At 52.4% G+C, this 27772-nt stretch overlaps 1 protein-coding gene across 4 annotated transcripts in view; it reads left to right on the forward strand.

Moving 5' to 3' along the window:
- Positions 1-27772, forward strand: part of HIVEP2 (HIVEP zinc finger 2) — a 165472-nt gene that overhangs the window by 101911 nt on the left and 35789 nt on the right. For 3 of the 4 annotated variants that reach the window (XM_078866219.1, XM_078866220.1, XM_078866222.1), the window contains one exon: positions 21178-27558. In XM_078866219.1, coding sequence (XP_078722345.1) covers positions 21544-27558 — 6015 coding nt within the window. In that variant the 5' untranslated portion in view covers positions 21178-21543. Of the gene's footprint in view, positions 1-5697; positions 5945-21177; positions 27559-27772 lie in introns of those variants that run through there. The other variant, XM_078866221.1, reaches the window with a different exon arrangement.

Below are 27772 nucleotides of genomic sequence, written 5' to 3' on the forward strand. Positions count from 1 at the left end.
GGCCTCACTCGCACGGGCTCCACGATTATGATGCCATGACGCCGATAAATACCATGAATGGAAATCCGCAACGTTTTGTCAGATCTCTGAAAAAAGTTCTTTAAAAAAATGAGGCACTACGTTTGGGATTTATTCCCCGTAAATGCAACCCACGCCTGTAGGAGCATAGACAACAATATGTTATGGTTTACCCTTTAAGGCCTGTTCTCTAACACATACCCTCGTGCACAATTTATTATTATATTTGTTTATGCATAATAAATTTGTCAATTTTATTTAAAATCTGTATTTAAACATGAGGCGGAGACTTTACGCCTCCTTCCCATGTCTGTCTCGATGTAAAACAAATTAAAGTAATTTGACGGTCTTTTGGGAGTAATTGTTTTAAATCAGCATCGGTTTAACCCAAAAAATACCTCTTGACTGGTTTTGACTTTCAGTGTCTCATCAGCAGAGTGACGGTTGCTTGAACTAATAATACTGGTTGAACTGCCAGATCTTTACAGGTGTAGGGGTGTTAGAGAGAGAGCCCGTTATGCATGGCAGCTTAGGGCAAACAAACACAGTGGGCGGGGCTACGTGAGTGCACAGGGGAGGTGCTCTCTACGACGTCCGCGCCAGGCACCCGGGGGGGCCCACCCCTCAGCGGGGGGTTGGGTATAAAAGGGGATGTATCGGAGGGCTCGGGGTTCTTGTGAAGCTAACCAGTGAAGACTGAAGACGTCTAGCTAGAGCCCTGGACTCCCCTGGTTCGCCGTCCTTATCAGGGCCGAACAGGACCGAGCCAGCGGCGTGGTCCCGAGATCCAGAGCCGGTGCTCCTGTCAGCACTGGTCTGGGACTCAGGGTACCGGGCCCGACTTACCAGTGTCGGGCCAGATAGCCTCCCCTAGCCCGTTAGAGGAGGACTAGGAGGCAGGCTAGAAAGTAGCTAGCGCGTGCATCCCCAGCTAGCCGGGTGAGGGGGCCGACACCCCCTCTAGAGTTGTATGCCACAACCGTGCTGTGTGAATAAACCCGTGTGCCTCCAACTCCGGCGTCCAAGAGTCGTGAACTCTACCACATCTGGTGTCAGAAGTAAAGATCTACAAACATGGACACGCGCCGGACAGCTCGAGTCAGGGTACCGGAGGGGGAGGACACCGTTGCAGTCGGGGAGCCCGGGACGGCTGAAGAAAACACGGAGCAGTCGGAGTCGGATGCGTCCACACCGCAGCAACAGGAGAATGGAGAGCCCTCGACAGAGGGGCTGAGGCAGGCGCACGTTAAGCTGGCGGAGCTGCTGTACGCCGCTGCCGCCATGCTGGACCAGATCACACAGCTGGGGGCTGCTGGACCGCCACGGGGCGACGGCAGCCGGCAACCACAGCGCCTTCCCGCCATTTCGACGGAGCACCACTTTGAAAATCCCGCCATCGCCGCAGCTGCTGTTGAGGGCGTGGCCGGGTTGAGCATCGAGTCCGACGGCGGGCATACAGTACCTGCCGCGTCATCACCAACGGACGGCACGTCACCACGGGTGCGACCGGCGATGCCATCGGTTGTTCGAGCCGCGGCACAGCCGGGTGGGGGAGACGGGGGAGTGCGACCTTCCGCGGCAGCCGCTGCGTTACATCAGCGGCTACCTCCACTCAAAGAATTTGTGGGCGAGGAAGGCGACTGGGGCGGCTTCCAGCGGCGCTTCCTCGCTCACCAGGAAATGGCGCAGTGGACGGACGCCGAGGCTCTCCGCGCGCTGCCGGCACTCCTCGACAGCGACGCCCTCGCCACTCTAACATCGGCACCGAAGGAGAGGCGCTCCACGCTGCAGACGGCGATGCAGCTGCTGGCTGTAGTCTACGGTCCGCCGTCGGACTGTCGCCAACTCTTTTACGATCGCCAGCGGGGGGCAAAGGAGTTGCCCCTGGCGTACCGCACAAGCCTCCTGGCACTGGCGAAGGCGGCCTTTCCACGGATGGACATCGAAGGGGTCGACGCCATGGTTACGGAAAAGATACTCCTGCTGGCGGACGACCTGGATATCGTCATCGTCGCACAAGACGACGCGGAGATGTGCTCCCTCCAAGCGGCACGACTCCTCCACGCAAACCTGCTCGCGCAACGACGGAAGGCCAGCAAGGCGGCGAGCGGGCGTGCCGTGGCTGCAGCCACCCTCCCGGCGGAAGAGATTTGCGCCATCGACCATCAACGGCAGCAGGGAGCGGGAGTACGGGCGGACCGGGGCGGTTCGAGCCATCTCGACCATCCATCGTCGTCGTCAGCGCTCCCGCGCTGTTACAACTGCGGCATCCGGGGCCATGTCGCCTTGGGGTGCCGCTCTCCTCGGCAGCGCGGGACGACACCTCGACGGGACGACGGCCCTCTTCCCAAGCTCCATCATCATAACCGGGCGAGTCGCGGCACCCCTCATGTTTGGCCCACGCACATGCCCGTCACACACTCAAACACCGCGGCGAAGGGGGGGTCGATATCGCGCACCATCGCACCAACACGCACCACTCTGGGTACTCATATCGAACCCAGCCAGTGGTCCGTGTTGGCCCATCGCATTGTAGCCGCATCGTCGGGGTCGTCTGCCGTTGTGGGGCACATCGACGGGGTTGAGGTGCGCATCCTGGTCGATACAGGAGCATCGGCAACCATTATTTCTGAATTAATTTACAATATTCTCCCTGTCCAGAGCCGTCCTTTGATGCCCGTTAACGTGCCATTCTATGCTGCTAATGGGGGCTCACTTGGCATCATTGGACAAATTCGAGCCCAAATTTGTGTCGGGGATATTAAATTGTCTGGGCCCTCCTCCTCGCTGGCGGTTCCGTGCCTGCTGGGGACGGACTTCCTGGCCAAAATGCCGATTAGGATATTAATCGACCAGGGATGCATTGAGCTCCCATCGGGCCGACGCATGACGTTTCTGCCATCCCCCGTTACGAGTCGGACGGCGTTCGCGACGGTGCCGGCGTTCGTAGATAGAACGGTGCGCGTTCCTCCGGGGGCACAAATGTTGATTCCTTTGAAACTTCGGCGGCCCTTCGCTAAGGGCATTGGGGCCCAGGGGGTTCTGCTGGGGCCGTCTAGGGCCGGGGTTAGTGGACCTCATTTACTTCCGGCCCAGACCATAGTAAGAGGGGACGGAGACCCCTTCATCGCGGTCCTCAATGTGGGCTCGCAGACGGTGGTGGTCCCACAGGGGACCGTGCTTGCTCACGCAACGCCGGTGCCCTGTGAGGAACCCGTCGCGAATCACGTGAGCGCTGTCTCTGCGCCGCGACCACATTCGGACAGCGATGAAGGGTGGCTCGAGGCGCTTTGTGCGGGATCGACGGACCTGTCAAATTCAGAGCGTCAACAGCTTAAAACACTACTGCGGGAATTTTCCGACGTTTTCAGTCGGGACAAATACGATTTGGGCTGCACTCATCTGCTGCGTCACCATATTGATACGGGTGACAGCGCGCCAATACGCCAGAATCCTTTTCGGTTAAGTCCCGCCGAAAAGGACCATGTCAAATCGGCTGTTGATGACATGTTAGCCGCCGACATCATTTCTCCTTCCACCAGCCCTTGGGGAGCGCCGATCGTCCTAGTCAAGAAACAGGACGGCTCGTTGCGGTTTTGCGTTGATTTTCGGCGCCTTAACAAAATTTCGGTGGCCGACGCATACCCGCTCCCACGGATGGACGAATCGCTTGACGCCTTGGCGGGAGCGCGATTCTTCTCCACATTGGATTTACTTTCGGGATTCTGGCAGCTTCCTCTGGACGATGATTCAAAGCCTAAAACTGCTTTCCGTACACCGCACGGCCTGTTCCAATTCAACCGGTTGCCGATGGGACTCCACTCAGCGCCGGCAACTTTCCAGCGTTTGATGGAATTAGTTTTGGCTGGATTGCAATGGGACTCGTGCTTGATTTATTTGGATGACGTTATCGTCTTTGGTAAAACATTTGACGAACATCTCCAGAGGTTGCGGGCGGTTTTCCAAAAGATGCGGGCTGCTAATTTGAAATTCAAACCCCAAAAATGTCATCTATTACGCGAATCGGTGCGTTTATTTGGGACACATCGTGGGACGCTCAGGTATTGCTACCGATCCCGCCAAAACGCAGTGCGTCAGCTCCTGGCCGACTCCCACCTCGGTGGGGGAGGTCAGGAGTTTCATTGGCTTCGCGTCCTATTACCGACGGTTTGTCGCGGATTTTGCGACGATTGCGAAACCCCTACACGCTTTAACATCAAAAGGGGTTCGGTTCCACTGGGGACAGGAGGAGGAGGCTGCTTTCCGCTCCCTTCGGGACGCTCTGGTGAAAGCTCCTCCCTTGGTTTACCCCGATTTTTCTAAGCCCTTTTTGCTTGACACCGATGCGAGCAACACGGGTATCGGGGGCGTGCTTTCCCAGGTGGTTGTCGGCGTGGAACGGGTGGTCGCGTACGGTAGTCGGGTGTTGTCTCCTGCGGAGCAGAGATATTGTGTCACCCGTCGGGAACTGTTGGCAATTGTCTATTTCATCCAACAGTATCGCCCATATCTGTACGGTCGGCATTTCACCGTCCGCACAGATCATGCGGCACTACAGTACGCCCTGCGAGTTCAACAACCATCGGGACAATTGTCTCGATGGTTGGAGATTCTCCAGGACTTTGATTTTGAAACCACCTACCGTAAGGGCGTTCGCCACACCAATGCGGACGCTCTGTCGCGCATGCCAACCACCTCCGAATGTGCATGCCTCCTGGGGTCTGGACGTTGCAGGCCTCCGGGGGACATATCGGTTCCGGTCTTGGCGGCCGCCGGCGACGACGAAACATTGATTACTAATTCGATCGCACAACAGGGAAGAGATTCCCTGTTGGGGTTGCCCGTCACTGAATGGGGGCGCCTCCAGATGGAGGATACCTCCCTCCTCGGGTGGCGTCGTCGCGTCGGCGGTGCTGGGTGGGGGAGGGGTGGTGCCAACGCATGGGAATTGGTGCAAGGTCTGCTGATGCATTGGGACGGGAAATCCCATCGACACCGGCTGGTGGTCCCTTCTGGGTTGCGGGGCAAGGTGGTGTGGGCCGCTCACGAGCGCCTCCTACACCTGGGGACCCAAAAGACCCTCGCATTGCTACAACTTGATTTTTTTTGACCAGGCATGACGAGGGATGTCGGGGATTTATTGGGGTCATGCCCTCAGGCAAGGACCCTTTCTCTTAGATGTGGGTCCTATAACATTCTCCTATTTTCTATTTTCCACAAGACAAATCAGTCACCCTTGACGAGAAATAGGAGTGCCCTGACCGCCAAGCGTAGCTAAGTCGGGGAAATGATGCCAGATCTATTTCCGAACCCGCGCTGCACTCGGGTCGGCTGTGCATAAGTTCTTGGAAAAAAGATGCTTTCAGTGAACGTTTCACAGCGTGGCAGAATGTGGAAGCAATTATAAACAGATTTAATTTACAACATAAATAGGATGGCTCATTTTGGAGTTTTCGTCTCTGTAAAAAAAATCAATAATTTGGCAACGCTGCGGCCCGTGTGACCTGGGACTCTGAGGCCACGTGTTCCACTGCACGCGTTGCAGGCGGAGCACCTCGTGGACAACCCCCCCTCCCGGTGCTCAGGCCTGCCCCGGCACTGGAGCAATCCTACACCATGCCGAGGGTTGTCACACCTGGACTTTCCGCGAATTGGCATCAGAGTTTTGGGTGGCCGGAATTTATTTGTACCCTAATCTGGTGGCGTTATGTTTAACTTTATTCCAGTACTTTGCACGGTTTTGATAAATGTGTCCGTGCTTGGCCTGAAAAAGGCGGCGACCTGAATCACATGGCTCCTTTACTCACAGTGTGGCGCAGGCAGTTCTTCAACACAGCAGGCCACGGGTTGCTGCTGACCATCGCTGCGGCTGCAGAAGTACGGTGGCTCGGCGGATCTCCTCCATCGTGATGGAGGGCAAGCCAAGGCGCGACACATGAGCACACAGCCCTAGACCAGTGCTGACAACCGGAAGCGCTTTCCCTTTGCAGTTTAAATGTTTCTCTTTCACGTAATGTCGTTTGTTTAAGAAGGAATGTTTTGACCTAGGAAATTAAAATGGGACACGTATCGTGGCCCAGACTGAGGCTGTGCTAATTCACCGAGAGCAGCGGTTCTTAACGAGGGGGGCAGGCTGGGGCATGATTAATGTGGAGAAAATTTCAAGTGTGTGCAGATAAAGTCGGCGCCTACGGTGCGGTGTAAAAACGCACGATTCCGTGTCTTCCTCTGCGAAACCGCGGGCGCCGGGTTGTGTTTTCCGCTGCGGAAGCCGAGCGGCATCGTATTCATCGTCATCGCACGGGGCGAACGCACGAGCCACATGTCGGTGACGCCGTAACGAAGACCCCCTGAAAATACTTGAACAGACTGTCCGTGCAGGTGTGGTGAGCGGCACCTATGAAGGCCGGAATGGCACACAAGGTGGTGGGTGGCTAAAACCACGCCCGGCCGCTTTTGTCTCCCCAGTGGCTATGTTTACACACCGCACTGGGTACTCATTTGAGGCTGAGTCGACCGAGGGGAGGCCCAGGACCGGTTCTAATAATCGTCACCGGTGTTGGCCGTGAGCGGGAATCGAATTCGTGTTGTTGGGTTTGAAGTGCAGCACGCTAACTGTTGCGCTTCCACTCCCCACAGGCACTCACACACACGCTTGTGTGCCGCCTGCGATCTTCAGTTTACGCCAGACTTGTACAGCTACGGGTAGCTGGAGCTCTTCGGATTTGCCAGACCTGAAGTCTTTTCAGTGTCTTGGTGCTGTTGATGTTTTTTTTGTATCCTGAGGGTGGTCATAAATGTGCGAGCTTTATTCCATTGCAACTGTATGAACATGATCTTGTATGTGGGCTGACATGGCTGGGACTATGGCATGTGCCAAGTCTTCTTCAGAAATGTAGGGTGTGTCTTATTCCTGTCTGTGGCAGCCGGCTGGCACAGGATAGCCAGGGTGACACCTGTGACTCCGTTCGTTTGTTGCATTTGCGTTTGGTCCTCCTCCTATGCTTGTGCAACAGGCAGAACCGTTCAGTGTTGGACTTCCCAACGCTTTGATCTGGACCATGTGTTTTTGTTTTCCATAATGAGCCCAGTCACTGCGTGCATATGGAGCATATTCTGTGTGTATACAAACACGAGCAAATGTAGTTGACTCGTTGCGCGAATTGCTTTGTGTTTGTGTATTTTAACTGCAGCTCTTGTGTCGGCGTGAGCTGTGTGGAAATGTCTCCGCTGAGTTATAGTTGACGTTAGTTGAGTGTACAAAAACTCTGTGGACTGAGGCCCAGCCTCAATTCTCCAGGTATCCATAGATGGGAGTAAAATTTGGTTCCCTGCGCCACACACGTGGCGACCACCAGCGGGAGCGTCGGTTATTATATAGAGAGGGCAAAATAAGGGGTAAGGGACTAAAGTAGGGGTATCCTACACACGACGTCCCCCAGAATCCCGTCTGTCCCCAGAGAGTGTAAGAGGGGAAAATCCCCAAGCGCCCGGCTCCTCCCCCTAACCTCCCTGCATGCACACCCCACAACACACCCCACAACAAACTCCACAATAAACTTTACGGGGGTAGGGACCATCTGGCTGTGAGTTCTTACTCCTTACCCTCGAGTGGCTAAAATATTTTGATCACGCAAGGGCTAAAATATTACCATGCCAGAGTTGCCATGAAAAGGCTCGTGATCCCTCCTGTTTGTCAGAGTGGCCTATCCAGCCATAATATCAAGGGTTTACAGTAACACGTTCTAAAGATGTTAAACACTGCTTAGTATCAGGACCCCCCAGGGCTGTTTAAACTGAGGAGCTGGGCTTTTTACCACAGACATTGTGAACGAGGTCCACTGTATCCAAGCAAACCCTTCGGGAATTTTGTTGCTATAAAAGGAGGTAGAGTGAGGAGTCTCGAGGCCATCGTATCAGGCATCCTTGTTTTTTTGCAACACAACAAGAGCCCAGAACAAGGCATAAACCACAACAAAGGGAGGGAGTACTGACTCAAACCCGAACTCATCAACTCCTGGTTCCAATGATGGGGGATAAATTTGGGCTCACTGCCCCACACACGTGGGGACTACGAGCAGGAGTGTCGGTTTTTATCTGGGGAGGGGAACACAGGAGGAGAAGAGGGACAAAGGTAAGAGGAGCCTGCACACGCCAAATTAACTTATTGTTCGCAAATGTCTTGCGGGGCAGTGACCAACTCCCGTCTATCCCCTGAAGGGGAAGAGGTAATACCCCAAGTGCCCGTCTCATGATAATCTCCGTGGAAACAGGGACGATCTGGCTACGAACTCCCACTCGCTGCCTTTGCACGTTGTGGCATTCATGTTCTGTTGCTAAGATCCACTCGGTTTGCCAGAATAGCTTACCCAGCCATAATGTCGAGGGGTCTGTAGTAGTGTGTGCTGGAATTTTGACGAGACGTTTAGTTTCAGACCCCACAGGGTTACTACGATTGAGGGGGTTGGTATTTTTGACACATACATTGCTAAAGAGGTCCTTCGTATCCGAGCAAACCCACAGGGGCCTTTGATTGCTGTTAACAGAGGTTGGATGAGGAGTCCCGAGCCTGTCATTGCGTTCTTGTCGGGAAGAGACAAAGGCATCAAGACATTTTGAAACTGCCCCGACTGGTACGCCATGACTAAGGCGCAGAGGGATGGACTGGGGAAGAAGAGCTAAACTCAACAAACTTGGGCCCAACATTGAGCTCGAGAAGAGAAGGAAAGGAAAAACGTATATGAACCCCCGGTGTTACCATAGTGCAGCCCTCGAGGCCAGACCTGGTTCTGACTTCAGAGCTTTGGAAGCGCCATGGTGGGTTGCAAACAGAATAACGCGATGTCTTGTGTTATTCATCTCTATCAGGTCCCTCCAACCCCTCCTACCCACCCAGTAGGCCTGTACTATGCCGTCTGACTGGACAGGCTGTGTGCGAGGGGATTCCGAGTTTCCTAGAGCTTCGTGTCGGTGTTGCTGAATGTAGGTGAGAGCACTTTGCGGAGCATTGCCCTCAACTCCCTCTGGGAGGCTTTGAGTTTGCACTACCGGCCCCTTCACGTCCAGCCTGTTGTAAGCCTCCTCAAGCTCCAGCAGCCAGACTTTGTGGGTCATGAATGGATCGCTCTACTCCCTTAGTGTAATTTGAAGGGTGGCCTCCTGCCTCTCCACCCTTCTGCAGACCTCACTTAGCTTCTCGTTGAGAACCCAGAGAAGGGCGGGTATGTTCCTCTGTCTTTTCCACGAGGGCTTGTAGGAGCTCCTGCGTTCCTTCCCACCAGGGTCTCTTGTCTTGCCTTGACCGGGGAGGGCAGTGCGGACGAAGCCTTGGATACCTTCCCTGAGGACCTTCCTGCCATGAAGCACGAGGACATGGGAGGGGGGGGGAAATCCCCCTAACATAGCCACATGATCAGGCTCGAGCTACGTACAGAAGGCCCAAGGCCTAAGAGGTCTGGCTAAAAAAAGGAAAAAAACTAGGGCCCCTTCCGAGCACCTGAAGCTAAGAAGAAAATGAAGAAAACTATTAAAGAGAGAAACAGGTGGTTGACTGGACTTGTGGGGTCGTTTCCTAAAGTAGAGGTTGGAGAGGTCCGTTCAGCGATGCTCACTCGGCCATGATGTTACCGGAAGTCATATCAGGAATTCTTATCGGGGAAGGACAAAGGCAGCTAGGCATTTCCGCACGACCCCGACTGGGATGCAATGACCAAGGCATAAAGGGATGGAAAGGGGAAGACGAACAACAAAACCAACAACCTTGGACTCGACCCCGAGCCCAGAAAAAAAACACCTCCTTGAATGACTGTTGAGAGCAGAGTGCAGCCCTCAACAGGAGGGGGTAAAACAGAACTACATTACTGACTACCATATATGCTCAAACCACCTGCAGGAGATAAAGAGGCACCAGAAAAAGAATAGGGGCAGTGAATACAGGAAGGGGGAGGGGGGAAAAGAAGGAAGAGGCAAAAAAGAGGAAAAGAAAGAAAAAAAGGAGAGAGGGGAAAGAGAAAGGGAGAAATTCAACAAGACAAGAGCAGGTTACGTCCAGGGAACCCCTAGCGAGGAAACGAGGGGGGAGGGCCCAAGGGGGAAGGGATGGCACGTGGTTGTGCTGTGTATGGGGTGAAGAGAACTCACACGGGTTTGTCACTTGGGTTTGTCATTTGAGTTTGTCACATTGATTTATCTGCATTGCTGAGAACTTTTTTCTGGCCATAAAAAAATTACAGTTAAAAGTCTTGTGTAATGGTGGATGTGGTGATGCGGAGGCAGGGTTAGGGTTGGTGGATCATGCAGTGATGGTGTTTCTGAAGAACACCTGGAGTAGCCCAGAAAGCAAGTGGTTCTAGGTATGACATAATTAGTAGCACCAAATAATCATTAACCGTCATTGTGGAGAATATAAGTAACAAAATAAACAAATGCATTGTTGTGTATTGTATAGTTTTGTGTCTCATGAGGCCTATGGGATGTGTAAAAAATACGTTTATACGTGATCAGTCTACACCAGAGACAGCCTTTTTATGTCCTAGTCTCACCGGTGTCAGACCAGAGAACGTCAAGAGGCTAAGAGTACAAAGACAATGCACATGTCAGGGCATTTATAGCTCGGTCTGAACAGCCATATAGCGCATAAGATAATTTTTGTTTGCATGTTCACGACAAAAACGCGTGGTTAATGCAAACTTGATTTCTTGCAAAAGGTTTTCATTGGGTGTTTGAACAGCATGACACTTGTTTTATTGTCAGAAAGGGTAAAACCTATTCTTAGTTTTCATAGTCAGTTTAATTTGTTGGTCCAAAATTTGGCTGTAACTTTGCATCTGGGTGTTGGTTCCCTGATGGAGTGGGCCCTCTGAGCTCAGCCCTGGGGGGGGGGGGGGTGGGGGGCGCACGTGGGTCCAGCGTTCCAGCTGCAGCCACTGCACAGGGCGTGTTGTGGAAGGGGACACTGAACGTATTTGTGCCGGAGAGACTGCGAAACGCTCGCTGCATATTGGGTCGACATGTATTCCTTCTCCCCAGCACCGGATAGAAGATGTTGAGTTGACGTTGCTAGCTGGGCCGAACCTGGGCCTCGCTTCAGTGCGACGCTGCTCGGGAGAGGGCACAGCCGTGGATTCTTGTGCGCACCTTCGCGTGTCTCCCCTTCCAATGCATGGAGGGTTTTATCTGGGTTCTCTGGTCTCCCCCCCCCCCCATGGTCTCCTCGCATGAGAAGCCAAACTCTCATCACTGGAATCGAGCAAATATCTCAATGCAGCAGAACCCTCCTATAAAAGAGTTGTGAGATTCAGTGATGCTTCGCAAGGAAGAATGTATTATTATTACTACAATTATCTCAAAGTGCACGTCGCACATGAAGGCGATGTCACTGTAAAGTGTTCCGTTGTGATTGTTTTCAATCTGTTACTGGATCAAGGCTTCCTCACGCCGTGTCCATCGTGGGGATTGTTTGGCCATACCTCACGCTGGTCAGTGCGCGTTGGAAAAATCCATTCTATTTACCCCCCTCCACTGGAGATTTGACAGATCGCACCTGGTCCGGCCTGCTGACCCATACAGGAACATAGACGGTGCAAGACAGAGTGTGCAATGGAAAATGCGTGGTAGCTGCGTACAATGCATCACCCTTACTGAGGACGCGGTGCGGTTAACTTGCAGTTACGGGGTTGAGGGGGGGAGCAGAATATCCACGCTGTCGACTACCGTGAGCTCGCGAGTGACAAAAGGGTCCGAAATACCTACTGTGGTGTCTCCACCGCTCATCCGGCGGGTGGCGTCCTGACTCTGCTTCTATTCTTAGCCGCCATGAACTCGTGACTCGGTGACCGATTGTGCTCATAAAACGATACAACCACCCTGTCGTGCACCCCGTGCCAGCCTTCATAGGTAAACAATGCACGGGTTTTTATGGCCTAGTTTACAAACGTCTTTCAGTCCTCTGTGTTTTTGTTTTATCTGGGCCGCCCCTCCCTCCAGCGTGACCCCGGGTGTCCCCTGGATAGTGGTGAGTTACCTGGGTCTGTACACTGCCCTGCACTGTGGATGCCTCGTCGTGCTGCTTTGCCCCCTCCTGGTCAATTCAGATGCACTTTATTGTACTTTCCTGCTGTGGGTAGCAAGCTGTTGGGTTTTTTTCCCAGTTAAAACTCAGGACTTGGTGTTCGCCAGTTTTCCACAAGCATACGAGGGACTGAGCACTTGCTCCGTGCCTCCGAGTTATCGTTGGAATATTGCTTCCAATTCATGAAATATGGCACGTTATAGATTGGGTTTATCAACATTATTAATGCATCATCTATTGATCAAATTCAGCCAAGTTGAATTAATTTTTTTCTCACCGAGATTTGAACAATGAAACAGAATCCATTAGACGCATGTGCAGTGGGGGTAAGCATCCTGGACCGTGGGAGCTGCACGTGTAAACACTCGTCCGCCCACAATCCCCACCTGTTGGTTGAGGTGTAGTGAGCAACACTAGGCCAGATCAGCGAAGGGCCCCAGAAAAGGGGCCACATGCAGCAATGAGAGGGGAGAGTTAAGCGTGGGGGGGGCCAGAAGCGTGCACACGTTCGCAAAGGCGAGCGTCATCCTGAACTTGTTTCGAAAACGGATGGGAAGCCACTGACCCATTACAGCAATGGATCGCTCGCTATTTCCCCAGCAATTAAACCCTGCCACCTGTTTGTTTTGTGTAACCCACGATTCACTGGCTGGCTTGGAGTTGTTTTGTTTTCACAGTGTCGGTTAAATGTGCATGGTGCAGTCACCGCACGGCCCCCGTTGGGCATCGTGAATTGTGTTGTTTCAGCGGTCGGGACCCTGGGGAAGTTTTGGTGAAAAAAAATAATTAAACTACTGTTACAATATTAAATTCAGACACGTCGTGAATAAATGTTGCGCACGTATGTTATTTCCTAATTCCTCTTATATTCCTACTACCATGGCTACTGTTCCTCCACTCGTGTTGAGGACTCGGTTCTGCCAGACACTGACTTCCCCGTATCATCATGCACACTGTGTTCAACCACCACACTGCAATTCACAACGACTCACAAACTCACCCATTCACTCACCCTCCCACTCGATTAATCAACCCACTCACTCGCCACACTGCAGGTCACAGCAACAACCTACTCACTCATGCACTCTCACTCACCCACTCACTCGCTCGCTCACTCACCCACTCACTCTCCCATTCACTCACTCACTTACCCACTCGCCACACTGCAGTTCATCTCACTTTTTTTTTTGCTTCTTCCCTCCCACTGCTCATTTTGGAATTCCCTTTTCCATCATCGTCTCTTATCCCGAGCTGTCACAATAATGACCTTAAATTTAGATTTAAAGCTTTCGTGACTGCAGGGATTCATATTCTTGTTTTTTTCGGTAAAGTCACGTAGAAGGGAAACAATAAAAGAACCAAGAATAATAATGACCTTCAAATAAATTAATGTTAACTCTTATCTGTTACAATTTAAACGTTTTTGGGGCCTTTAGACCTGTGCTTAGAAGCTATAACATTACAAACGTAAAATGAGAACACTAACATTAACAATAGACCATTTGAGTCAGCAACACTGTACGCACAGTGTGGATTTGTGGATGCTAGTGTTCTTGCTGGGTCATGCTAGGGGTGGTTATGTTTCACTTAGTCGAGTGTGACAATAACATCTCAATAGAGGCTGGTGGTGTCGCGAGATGCTGAGATCCTGATTCTGGTTTTGCTATACTCTTAATTATTTCGGTAAAGTCACGTAGGTAAAAAATGAAATTAAAATTAATTAAAATAAAACAATAAAAATCACGACGTTTCGGAGGCAACACAAGCTTCCGTCTTCATGTGAAACCGTCACAGCAAAATATCTGTACCTTATATAGTGGTTAAGGGGGGAGGAGCCAGGAAGGGCAGCGGGGGAGGAGGAGTTGAGAAGTGGTCAATTACTGCTTTTGTTATACTGCTGGGTGGGTAAATGAATTAGATGCGATTAAGCCGCTCTTTGTTATGCTGTCTGTGCGCAAGTCACTGTGGGATGAATGGACTCGTGGTCAGGGACGTGTTGCACAAGTAACTGTGGATGTACATAATAGAAAAGGAGCGGAAATGCCCATGTTCATACCAGTGTTGGCTGACAATAAAGAGTACTGTTCAACGTTAGGGATGTTAACACTCGGTGAAGTAAAATAGTGCCTGTAAGATAAGATGGTCCAAAAGTGTGTAATTAAATCTTTTTTGCATGGTTGATAACATCTTTCCAATGATTACTAAGTTTGTACCCATCATCACGGTTGAAATTATGTCTGTGTTTGTATATCTGAATGGCTTCGTGTACAAACCTTTGATGGTAGCCAGAAGGCTTGCAGAGCACCTTAGTCTCGGAGAAAACAATCTCATGAGAGCCCACCGAGTTGTAGCAATGATCGGCAACGGCGGACGACTCAATTTTGCCGTGTTTCAAATCTGACTTGTGCTCGCGGACACGATCCAGAGACATGACGTTTCGTTTCCCCAATGTAACAGTCACCACAGCTGCAACTCAGTTTATAGACTCCAGGGTATTACCGAAAGAACTAAGAGTATGGATCCTTGCAGTCACGAAAGCTTCAAATCTAGAATTCTGGTTTTGCTTTCTGCGCCGCCTGCGACTGCATGTTGGAACGCGGTGGCTGCATTGGTGACGCACCCCGATGCGGTGCGTCGAGTCTCGCGGTGCGCGTTCCATTTGTGCCATGTAGCATTGCAAATGCGTCGCTCCTTGTTCGACGGGCGAGCGGGTTAGCGCAACACCACGTGAAGCAAATCGATTGCATGCATGGTGCCGCACCTGGCGTTTTGTTGGCTGCATTATGTAACTCTTTGTTTTTCCTCAGTTCTTATCATGGGACCCGGTACCAGGATGCGTCTTGGCGACTGACCCATGAGACTTAGCCATTGGTGCGCCATGTTGCCGGGCGTTGGTGGCTATGCTGCACATGACCTGTAACACAGCACTGTGGAAGCAACATCTCCTGGCTTTTAGCCAGGGTACAGCAGGACAGCAAGTGGATCAATTTACATCTGTGGAGATTAAGTGTTTCCCTCCCCTCACATGCGTGGGGTTTTCTCCTGGTACTCTGCATTTACGGAGTTGGCAAAACATCTCAATGCAGGATCACAAGAGCTGGGGCAATTGCTGACACCAGTTCTGGTTGTCTTCCCGCCTGTCTGTGGTTTTCCACACCTCTGTGCGAAAACTGCGCGTTACAAAAATCTAATGGCAGCGTTTTGAGATTCCCTTTTAATAATTATAACAGTGCAAGTCCTAATGCACGCAGTGTTCCCGACATAAATGACCGTGACTCTGAGGTGTCGAGCGAGCTCAGTGTCGCTCGAAAGCTGAGGGAGAGAGTTGTGGTGCCTTCAGAAGTCAGTGCATACTTTTTGGTTCTTTCGGTAAAGTCAAGTAGATATAAATAAAATAAATCACCACGACGCAACACAAGCGGTCGTCCTCGGGCAGAAAAAATATAATCCAGCAGTGGAACTGCTGAACCAGCGATAGAGCAGCTACAACAAGGTTATATATGTAGCGATGGGCAAGCAAGCGGGGTCTGAGCTGGAAAGGAATTCCATCCACGGACGTAAGCACGTCAGTTGTGTTAATGGGGGTGATTAGGGAGGGAGATTAGCATGAATGAGCTTCCGTCACCACGTAAGAGTATCATGCCCGCATATACGCACAATAGCAGTGTTAATGAGAGATTAGCACCATAAGAATGCAATCCAAAGGGCATGTGAGCCTGAGAGGTGCAATCCAAAGGACATGTGAGCCTGAGAGTGCAATCCAAATGATGTGAGCCTGAGAGTGCAATCCAAAGGACACGTGAGCCTGAGAGTGCAATCCAAATGATGTGAGCATGAGAGGTGCAATCCAAAGGACATGTGAGCATGAGAGTGCAATCCAAAGGGCATGTGAGCCTGAGAGGTGCAATCCAAAGGGCATGTGAGGAAAGCCACCCACACGGATGCCTATCTAAAGCCTGACTCCCACCACCATTCAGCCCAGAAGAATTCCCTCATCAAAAAACTACACCATAAGGCCCGTTGCATCTCCGACCAGCACCACCTAGCTAGTGAGTTGGAGCACGTACACCAAGCCCTCAGGATGAACGGATACTCGGACCGTACAATCCGCAAAGCTGCCTCCCCAGCCATTGGGAGACAACCTTCTGAGGATCCATGATAACGGATGCATTCCAGACGGCCAGGGGCTGCCACAGAGATATGATGACCAGCAGTGACGGTCCTGGTCCTCCATATGGGAGAGGAGGAGGTTGTGAGTCCCGCCGTAGAAATTTTGGCATGAATGGCGCTATACATATGTAGGAGGCACTCTATTTATTATCAGCCTTCAGAAGTTACAAGAGGTAACTACAACTCCCAGTCAGGACAGCTGGCAGACTGTCTGACTGACGACGCTGAGAAGGTGAACACGTAGATGGCGACGAAGACTCCAGCAGCACGACGGGATCCACTCCAGGCAACAGCCCGAGCCTTTGCTCGGGGTCCCCTTTTATCCTCCCAGCGTGGCCTCGCTCCACCCCGGCCACGCCCCCCTTCTCGAACCGACTCGCCGGTTCCCAGGCTTACCTCACGTGCCCCCTCTATCACCTTTCCCCTACATCCCTCTCTCTGGCTTATCACGTGACCTGCTGACAGACAGGGCTGCTGAAACTGCAGATGCCATTCTCTGCCAGCAATCTGCGCTATGCTACGTAGTGACCCATTCCATGTCACTATACATATATTTGTACAAACACCAAACGTATTATTATTCTGATTATCTTTTCATACAGCAGCTAGAGAATTACATTGCATAGCACGTGCGATATGGGCTGTGAATAAATCCAATTGAAGAGGAGGCAACGCAACCTCAAGTGGCCCCGTGTGTGGGCGTCCTACGAACTGCCACTTTGCTGTTGTCAATTATTTTGAGACCGTCCTTGTTAGGGTTAAGAATATGTACAGGGGAAGGTAATATAATGAGCACCTGAAGGTCTGGTTTTAGGATTGTGACAGCATTGAGGTGCCCAGTAGATTGGGGTGTTTAGGACATAAACTGATCATTAGTGTCACTGTGGAGAAGGTACGTTCCAAAATAAACAAGCAGACAATTCACATCCTTCCCACATTTGTCTCTCTCACTTGAATAAAAAAAGTATGTTAGACACATTCCATCAACCACGCGGCCCTTTGGGGTGTGCATTATTTCAGCAGCATTTAATTTGACACGAGGCAAACTGGACCGGTTTCAGCATTCACCATCTCATCAGAAGAGCCAATGTTGGTGAACTTGCAGATGTTTAATGGCAAAGAACCTCTCCGTTAGATATGCGTGAGAGCACCAAGCTATAGCCCTGACAAATTGCGGAGTTGGACTCAAAGAGATGGCTCTCCTGTGTCCCAGTGCACCGGTGGTAGCGGCAGCCTGGCCCTGTGCAGAGAGGAGGGCACAGAGGCCGAGCGTTCTGCATGCACAGCGCACCCTCAAGGATGCAGCAGCCTTCACGACTACTCATTCACCTCAAGTAAGAATAACAATGCCCTGTTACAGGTGCATTGTTTTTGTACTCACAACTTCGTAAGTTATTTTTGTTATACAGTCTTGGATTCAGAGTTTATAAATTAGTTGGGATTGTCCGGAAATGTAAGTATTTAAGGCTTGATGAGGTTTTCGTGTGATAAATATTTTCAACTACAGTATAATGAATGTTTGCACTTTGTCTAGTAAAGGCAGGGTTGTTATCAGTGGCGTTTGAAAGTTTGTGAGTATAACTTTGCAAATGGATCCATCACACTTGGGTTTGCACTGTTTTCTATCATTAAAAAAATACCCTATGCCTAATACATGTTTGTCGTGGCCCTGTTTGAGCTATAAAAACACAGCTTGAACCAACGTGGAAACAGCCCTCATTTCAAATCACATACACGCACAGCTTACCCTGCGGACACCAAATGGGCTTTTATACAAATATGGTCCGTCTTTGCTTGCCTATGGGCACTGACTCGTCTCACCTGGCCTGTAGATTTTTGGGTTGGCTCTATTCTTTGAAAGTGACTCAGTGCTGACAGCATGTTTAATATATTGAGTCGTGGGTGTAGATGTTGTGTGTGTGCGTGACGTATGTTGAACTTCTTTCACACCGTATGTAGCCTATCGTGTTAATCGGAGGTGTGGAGGAATAAAAATAAACTAAGCACAAAAGCAGTTTAAAAAAATAGTTTTCCATCTTCATTTAAAAGTGGATATCTCCAGTCACTTCCTAATATCGGAAGGAAGAGTGTCCCAGATGGCCTCATAAGCGCATCTAAAATGTTGTGTCTTGGCACTTTGTGGATGGGTTTATTTTGGGCAGTTTATTTTTGGATTGGATTTCTGTATTTTTACCATTATCACTTTTATTCCGATGTTTTTTTCTCCAGCTGATGTTTCGCATCGAGACGTTGTGAAGATCCTTGTGAGCCTACATTCCCCTTTCGTTTTGCCTTGCCGCATTCGGACGTGATGCGGATCGAGAGCGCGTTGCATTGTATCATTGTATACACACAAAATATTAAATAAAATCAATGTCGTAATGATGTTGCCACCAGCTGTGGTGTATTCCGGGAAGGCAGGCTGAGCATCACCAGGAAGTTGTTCCGGCAGGATGACTCAGCGCTCGGTAATTGCCTGGTGGGCCGTTGCGGTGACGCAAGCAAGCGCGGCCTTTCCTCGGCTCCTTAAAATAGCTCTCTTGCCAAAACCCAGACCCCCGAGGTATTTATTATACCTAGGCACTATTTTTACTCCTTGCGATTTTATTGGGCTTGATTTTCACTCTCTGTGCTTAGAAGTTTGTCTTGGTACATCTAGTGGTTCACCAGCATTGCTTTGTGACAATTCTGACTCTGATGATGAGGTACTGAATGCCAAAACCGGTCCTGAGTTTTGCGCATCTGCTATAATTATGCTGTCCCAGAATGCCACTTGGCCAATGGATTGTGTAAGATATATATATATTTTTTACGTGGAGGAACAAATATGTGAGAGAGGCATAGATTCTGCTTGTTTATTTTGTCCTGGAACATGTTCCATACACAAACACTCTCAGTTATTCACAGCGAGCGTTTAATTAAATGTTTGGGTTACAACAACAGTGGATGTCTGTGCCTCGATACAAATTAGTTTTCTAAATGAGCACTTACAGTAACACTTATTGACACATCATATGGCACTGTTATTTGGAATCTGTGAATACACAAAACAACTTTTCTGCTAATTACAAATAGTTTCTTGTTGACTTGTGAAACATAATGTCATGTGAGCAACGTTAAAACACATGGTACAAGAGGAGTCTGCTCTCGTGTTGAGTTGAATAGGGTGCATGGCCTGCCTGCCACCGCCGCGTTATTTTAAATTATGGAAGAAAAGAGGAAAAGTGAATGAGGCAGTGGATTGACAAAGAGCTCAGCCTGTAAACATGACTCTCGTCTCGTCAAAAACTCTCAAGTCCATTGTTCTTCAGCTGCTGTTTTTTTTTGTCTGTATTTTATTTATTGAAGAAAACTGTCGTACGGCCTCAGCAACACATTGGTGCACTCAACCACTCCGTGCCACCGCGGATGTCAGCCCACCGGGACAAGATGGCAGTGGTCCAGAGATGCACTCTGAGATCGCAATGCCGCCCATCTTCATTTCATGATGCGCCATGGCCTGTTCATAAACAGCGGGGTCGCCGATCTGAAGCAGAGCCATTGCCTGAACCAATTCGCGTCTTGCGCTGTCTGTTGCTTACTCATAACACCGTGTTTTTTTATGAAGTGGTAAATTTTAAACATAGATAACTTCGCACAACACTCGGCACGAATGCAGCATCCAATAAAGTACGGTATGTCAAAAGACATTCAGATAACTTTAACTTAGAGTAAACTAAGGTTCAATTGGCATTTTCACGTCTTCAGATGGCGGAGAGAGAGAGGGACTGTGCTTTCTTTGTGGGTGTAATCACCAGAATGAGATTGGTGGACGCCCACACGCACGTCTCGATAATGTCGTGCCGCGACTGTAAAAGCAGGGCTACAAGACTGAAACGCTTGGTCATTTTACTAAAACGTGTGGGGCATGTGTAATTTCTGGTAATGTGTTGCCCATAAATGCAAAAGCAGAGGGTGAAAATAATTGATCACCTCCAATTCTCGAATAATTACCTCTCAAGTTAAAAAAAAATATACGATTATATTTTTATGAGTATGGGTAGTGCAGTGGCGCATTGGTTTGCGCACCTCACTGTGAACCCAATTTTTTGTTCTTGGCCATGGCTAGCATCAGTGGCGAGTGACAACCGAACATGTTTTGGGCACGAACCTACATGGTGAAGTATGGTCAAAAACCCCGTGGCTGAATCATTCAGCAGTGGGTTGACAAAAAGCGCTGAATCATATAAAGCAGGAATGCGCTCAGTATTTATCCCTGTCTTTTAAATAATCAAATCAGCTCGACGAGTCAAATACTGTACCAAAAGAGAGGTTCTAGTGAACAAGTGACTTCCTGCAGAGCTCACCAGCCCTACACATGCCATCCAGCCTCATGTGAGAGTGTGAGTGCGTTATCATGAAGGGCATGAGTGTTAGTGCGTTATCATGAGTGGTGAGATTTTTTGGTGCGTTATCATGAGTGTTGAGAATGTTAGTGCGTTATCATGAAGGGCATGAGTGTTAGTGCGTTATCATGAGTGGTGAGATTTTTTGGTGCGTTATCATGAGTGTTGAGAGTGTTAGTGCGTTATCATGAGTGGTGAAAGTGTTAGTGCGTTATCATGAGTGGCGAGAGCATTAGTGAGCAAACATAAGCGGTGAGAGTGAGTTAACATGTCTGGTGCATTTCACTAGTGACGTGGGGCATTTGAAGTCTGGGAGTCTGGTGACTTGAATTTCAAATGAAACGGAAGCAAGCTGTTATCACAGGAAACCATGTAACTACACTTGGCATTGTAAATATTTTGCTTAGTTCATTCTCGTTTCACAAGCAAATGGTATTTGCAAAGTGGTTCACCAAAATTTGTCAAAAGCGGCACACGGAGTTTCAGGAAATTTCCAAAGTCTTAATAAAAAAAAAATCCATTATTATGTTTCAGGTCCACATGACGGCCGTGGACGGATGCCGGGGCTCTAAACGGTCACGACGGACTGACGGTGCCACGGGCGACGCGCTCGGCCGCATCGCCGATCCCGGCCACCAGCGCCGGCAGTGACCGACATTGCTCCGGTCCGATTGTCCCTTTGGAGATGGCGCCGCCACCGCCGGTTTCCACCGTGGCTCAGCGAAGCTCCTAACGCCCACCGCCGCCCGGGAGAGGCGGAAGAGCAGCCCACTCGCACCAGGCGGCTCTCGCCCATCAAGAATAATCCCCACGCGAGCGCTTGATTATAATTAACGCGTCGGTGGAAATTACAATTAACATGTAATTTACAAAAAATAATCCCGCGATAATTCCGATGACATGTCGAGTGGCAGGCAGCCCCAGTGGAGCCTGGGGTGCGACGCGGCGCCGCTTGGGAACTCCGTTCTAGCAGCGAGCGACGCCAAGTGGCAGCCGGGCAGAGCAGCCAGCCTGCTGGACAAGTCCCGGGGGGGCAGCAGTCCGCTGGACGTGCTGCTTCAGGCCGTGGAGCCCGACCTGACCCTGCTGAGGCAGGCAAACGACGACGAGAGCGGCGACGTTGCGGAGCAGCGCTACGGGACGCTGACCGCAGAGCAGCAAACTCAGATGCGGCCCAAGCCGAGAGAGCCGGGCTTGGCCTCGCCGCACGCATACGTCCTCGCGCAGGAGAAGCACGGCGGCGATGATGGCCAATTTAACAAGACGGCATCTGCTGAGCATCGGCACAAGGGGGGAGCGCAGCCGGAGCAGAGTTTGCACTGTGGCGATGACGAAAGCCAGAACCGCATTCAGGTCGCGCCGAGGCCCGGCGAGCAGCGGCCCCAGACTCAGTGGGGGGAGCAGCAGCAGCATCTGCGGCAGCAGCGGTTCATGGCGCCTCCACACGGCGGTGCACGCTACAGGGTGAGGGGGGGCGTGGTGCAGTATGTGTACCCCACCCAGTACTCGCGCGCTGGACCGCCCGCTCCGCCATCGCAGCAGCCGCCCCACGTCCCACTCCCAGCGCAGGGAACGCGTCGCGCTGGGCCACTGCCGTCTTCGCAGGAGGGCCCGAGCGAGAGTTCCGGTCCATACGCAGCGCCGTGCTACGTGCCGGTAGAGGCGAAAGGCGGCCAGGTGTATGCGCAGTACCGGGGGCAGAGCGGCAGGGGGAGACCGGCGAGAGACAGAGACTCGAGGCCAAAGAAGCCCGGCAAGTATGTGTGTCCCTACTGCGGCCGTGCGTGCGCCAAGCCGAGCGTGCTGAAGAAGCACATCCGTTCGCACACCGGGGAGAGGCCGTACCCATGCCTGGCCTGCGGCTTCGCCTTCAAGACCAAGAGCAACCTCTACAAGCATCGCAAGTCCCACGCACATGCAGTCAAGGCTGGCCTTGTGTGCGGAACCGACGACGGCGGCAGTGGGGACTGGACTGAGATTGAGAAATCCTTTTCACTGGAGAGATCAGCTTCCGCCGAGAAGTCGCTTGCGTTGGAGGAGCAGCTTGGCGTTGGGAAACTGGAGATCGATCAGGAGGCCCATTCCGAGCTGGACGAGAGCACAGACACGGATGATGAGACCGCGGTGGAGGATGCGAGCTTGGACGTCAAGGACTACTCTGCGAGGCTATTATCGGAATCGTGTTTCGATTATGGACAGCAAAGAGTGAAGACGTCTCCTTGCCAAACAGAGCTCTCAGCCGATACTAAAGGGAAACACGACGGTGATCGACTTCAGGACAATCTTCAGCGACGTTCAGGGGAGGAGAATGCAGAGAGGATGAGTGGGAGTGCCAAAGGGTCCCAGGGCACGGGCGACATGCAGTCGTTTTTGCCGAGAGTTGTCCTTGTCCCTCCTAATCCATCGGCTTCGTCATCAGCACAATTCACAGATTCCTTCAGGAAGCCCTTGACGTCCGATGTGAACGTTTGCATGGAGGAGTCTGAGAAGCAGCGGTCACCGAAACCAAAGCTCAACTGGTCAGCAAAAGTAACCGAGGAGGCGAATTTACGGTCGGCTTCATCGGAAAACCTCCTCAGGCCAAACACCTTTGGAAGCAAAAATAGCACAGACTCGGGCTACTTTTCACGATCGGAGAGCGCCGACCAGCCGCTCACTAGCCCCACTAACTTCCATCCATTGTCGTACAAGGACATCGTGCTCGGACGCAACTTTCCGATTCACTCGAGAGGCAGAGCCATGCCCAATCGTGTGCCAGAACATATAGAAGAGGTTTCCTTAAAAAAGGAACGACTCGTAAGTTCGTGGACACCCTCTGAACATTCCATTTCTCTAAACACAGAGCGAAAACCGTCAAACACTCAGCCCACTGCACAGCAAGCAACTATAGACAGAAGCCACGTAGCTGGCAGCATCGACTCTTCCAGTGCAACTGACACTTACAGGGATGGAGGCGGTACTGGGACTGATGATAAAATGTCAAAGATGGTCATAGCAGCTGCCATTTACAAACCAGGCCCTGTGAAATCAGAAGCCGGTGGTGAATATTTACTTGTTCCCAGTTTGGAAACGCTGGGTTTTCCCCGCAGCAACTCTATGCCAAGCTACACACGGCCGGACGACACTGAGGTGAAAACGCCCGTCCCGCTCAGGGGCAGCCACTCGTTCGACGAGCTGGCGTCCACATTCCACGGGGACGCGTACTCCTCCTCCTCCTCCAACTTGTACTTCGCCAACCACAGGTCGCTGGTGAGGCAGACAGCCGTCCAAGCCGATGAGTTTCCGGTGGCCAGCGAAAGCAAGGTCCCGACGGCGTCTCAAAGCAGCAGGGTCTCCATGGTGGGCGCGAGCCAGAATCTGCAGGACACAGGCGAGGGGTTAAACGTCGGTCGTCGCGCGAGCCCCACGACGGGGGAGCAGCACGTGAGAGCGCGAAGGCCGGCGCGCTACAGCCGAGGTTCGTTTTACGAGTGCCACACATGCAAGGTGACGTACAAGAAAGTGGAAAATTATATCGTTCACAAGAGGCTTTACTGCTCCGAGCTGCACATGTTTCCCTCCAGCAGTAACAGCTCCCTGGAGATGGAATCCCCGGCGGGCGATGTGGCGCACGAGGGGGAGACAGGGGCCGGCAAAGCCTCGGATCGCTCTGTACTCATCAGGAAACGACGTAAGCAAAGGAGCGTTGGAGATGAGGAAGATATGCTCACGGAGTGCGTGTCTGCCAGCATCGCTCAGCCAATGCTCTCTGGTTTCATTGAGGAGCCTTACTTAGATGATCATGATTCGGTGTTCGAAAAACATGATGTGCCTGAATGGCCTAGGGATGTCGGTGTCACGGCGCCCGTGACCGTGAATAGCCAAGCCCCAAAGTGGCAGCACAGCGACCCTGTGAAACCTCAGCCGCCGCAGCTGCTGGTGGACGGTGGATCCCGGCGTGGGCTCAGCCTCGAAAGCGGTCTCAGTTGTTACAGCAACTTAGGTGGCCACAATGAGATCTCTGTCATCCAACACACAAAGTCGCTCAGCCAACCAAGCTCCTTCGAGAGAGCTGATAGCTTGGAAACGGCGCGGTCGTTGTCTCCCGATGGGTGTAAAGGGGCACAGTGGTCACAGCAGCAGCAGCAGTGTTCATTGCCGGCCTTGCAAGCGACGGAGCACAACAAAGAAGACCAAGCTTCATCGGCAGACCCTTTGAGCATTCGTGGAACTAAACTTGTTCGGCAGAACAACATCCAGGTGCCAGAAATTCTGGTCACGGAGGAACCGGATCTCGTGCAGCCAACGGATGCCCCGGAGAAGGAGAGTGAGAAAAAAATGGAAGAGGATTTCTCTTGGCCCAAGAGGAGCGAAACCCTTTCGCAGCTTCCTCCAGAGAAACTTCCTCCCAAGAAGAAGCGGCTTCGTCTTGCCGAGCTGGGGAATTCGTCGTTCGAGTCGAGCACTGATTCCTCCTTCTCCGGGTCACTCTCGCGTAGCCCCAGCCTCGAGAGCAACTTGTCGCGCTGCTCCAGCCTCTCCATCTCGCTGGACCGCGTTGAGCTGGATGACGAGAAACCCAAAGCGGAGCCGGAAGAGAAACCACGGCAAGAGGAGGTGGCATTTCTAACCGTCCCCACCTCTCACCACCATCGGCAGCACCACCACAGCCGTGAGATGCGACGTTCTGCATCGGAGCAGGCCCGGAGCCCCCAGTACGCCGGCCCGGGTATGGCGGAAATACGCAGCAAGTCCTTCGACTGTGGGAGCATATCCAACTCTCCGCCGCCCCCGCTTGGCCTGGACATGGACTCGTCTCAGCCGTTAACCTCATCCCCTCTCCGCGAGCGAAGGAAGATGTGCCTGGTGCGCCAGACCTCGCTGAGCGGGTACAGTGAGGTGCAGGAATCACTAAAAGAGCACATCGCCTTCACGTCCCAGGCGGGCCTGCACCCGCCTCTCCCTCGTCCCGCCTCCCCTGCATTGTTAAGCCTGCGTTACTGCTCGCCAGAAACGTCTATGAGGCCGCCGTCCCCGCAGTCTGCGACCCAAAACATGGAAGACTTTAAGTGGCAAATGGGGCAGAAAGCGTCCTACTTGCATTCGCTCATGCCGCAGATCAGCAGCTGTTCACCCCCACGACTCCCCCACTCGCATCATCTACCGCAGAGTGGACACATGCAGCCGCCTCTGCCACCCTTCGTACACCCTTCACAGGCCCACAACTACGAGCTCTCTCTGCAGCACCTGAGTCAGACTCCGCAGCGACTGCCGTATCAGCTCGTACACAACCACATGCTGCAGCTGCAGGCGCAGCAGCTTCTTCTTAGGCTGCCATTACAGCCATTCCCGCAGCCCCCCGGTGTGTTTTATCACCAACAGGGCAGCCCGCCCCGGCCGAGAGAAAGCTACAAGCAGGAAATTCAACACGGGCTTCGCGACCTGGACACGGCGGTGCAGGCGGAGGTCGTGACCTATCCCGCCGTCACGTTCTCTCTGGGCGAGCCTCCGCAGGACGAAGCGGGGAGTGATCGTTTGCCTTCATCCAGAATGCAGAGGAGCAGTGCGGAAGGTGCGTGGTCATCAAACTCTTTGGTGGCACCGCCGCTCCACCACAGCAAGTCGAGCCACAAGCTCGTGGTGCACACCACCCTCGCCGGGCTGCTGTCGACGCAGGGCCCCGGCAGCCAGCCGCGAGTTCTTTTCGGTCAGCGGGGCGCAGCGTTGCTCTCCGAGAAGCACACCAAGCTGATGAGGACCGACTCGGCCATGCGTTCCAGCGTCCTCTACCCGCTGTATGACAACAACAAGGTAGTGGCCGTGTGTGCTTCTCGCCAGGGAATTTCTTCCCAGCTTGACAACCAGGCGCCGAGCAGCAAGAGGATGCTGTCCCCTGCGAGCAGCCTAGAAATTGCCGTGGATATGAGACGGCAGCACTACCAGAAAAGGGTCAAGGAAGGGGAGGAGGAATCGGAGCTTCGAGAGGTTGAGGAGGAAGCGAGTCTGGTCATTGACAAGAGAGATAAATCTATGCCCCTGATCAAATCCGAAGGTTTTACAAAATCATCATCGTCGTTTAATTCTACCGACTCCTCAAGGTCCAGAAAGCCCACACTGGTGAGACAGTTCTGCACGATGGAACCCGCGGACCGGGAGGGATCTCCTGCAAATTTAACGGACTCATCTTCTGTTCAGTCAATGTCCTCCCCTTCACGGGATGCAAAAGGAATGGCCGCATCTGAAGACAGCATGGATGAGGGATCGTCAAAGAGCCCGCCGCTTGAACTCGGCAAACGTGACAACTGCTCCGGTCGATCTGCGCCGGAGCATGAAGCAGGCGTATTAAAATCAGCCGCATCAAACGCCGATATCGAAATGAAGGACTCGTTGGGCTCCCCGACCACCATCAAGGTGCTGGTGCCAATCGTCACGACGGATATGGCATCGTCGCGCGCGACCGACTCCAGGGAAGAGATGGCGGGAGGTCTTGGTGGCCCAAGGAGGCCGCCCGCTCGCGCCGGGGTGAAGGTGGCGGTACTGCATGTGGTGGCGTCCGGCGTGAGCGTGCCGCCCTCCCTCGTCCTTGTTGCCAACATCGCCGAGGTGCAGCAGTTGCTGTCGCCGAGTCTGCGCACCGTCGTCAGCACGACCTGGTGCTTCCTCAATGGGCGCGCCAGGCCGGCCCACTGCGCTGAGCACCATCTGGGCGGTGCGCCCGGCCCCTCCGCCTACGGCCAGTGGACGCCGCCGGCGCCGGCCGGCGCTTCCGCCGGGGACTCTAACCCCCCCGGTGCGAGCACCGCGGAGGCGCTGGCACTGCTGCGGCGGGCGCGGGGCGGGCACGCCGGAGAGGGAGTCTACACGCTGGCCGCCATCGCCCCCCGGGGGGCCTGCTCCACTGTCCACTCCCGCCTGTGGATGCCATGCATGGCCTTGGTGAGTGTGTGCCTGCTGCTGTGCGGCCCTCCACTGTCCGCTTCTCTCATGACCGCGTAGAATGCGTAATACTCGCCGGTTTTGTGTCCCGCCTTAGAGAGAGAATGAGATAATTATTCGGAGGCATGGGAAACCACGGACAAGTTTGGATGGCAGCCTAAACCCGTGTCAGCAATTGCTCTGTAGTCCTATTGTAGTATGTTTGCAGTTGGAC

Source organism: Lampetra fluviatilis, chromosome 22 (genome assembly GCF_964198595.1).
Source record: "Lampetra fluviatilis chromosome 22, kcLamFluv1.1, whole genome shotgun sequence".
NCBI classification, from domain to species: domain Eukaryota; kingdom Metazoa; phylum Chordata; class Hyperoartia; order Petromyzontiformes; family Petromyzontidae; genus Lampetra; species Lampetra fluviatilis.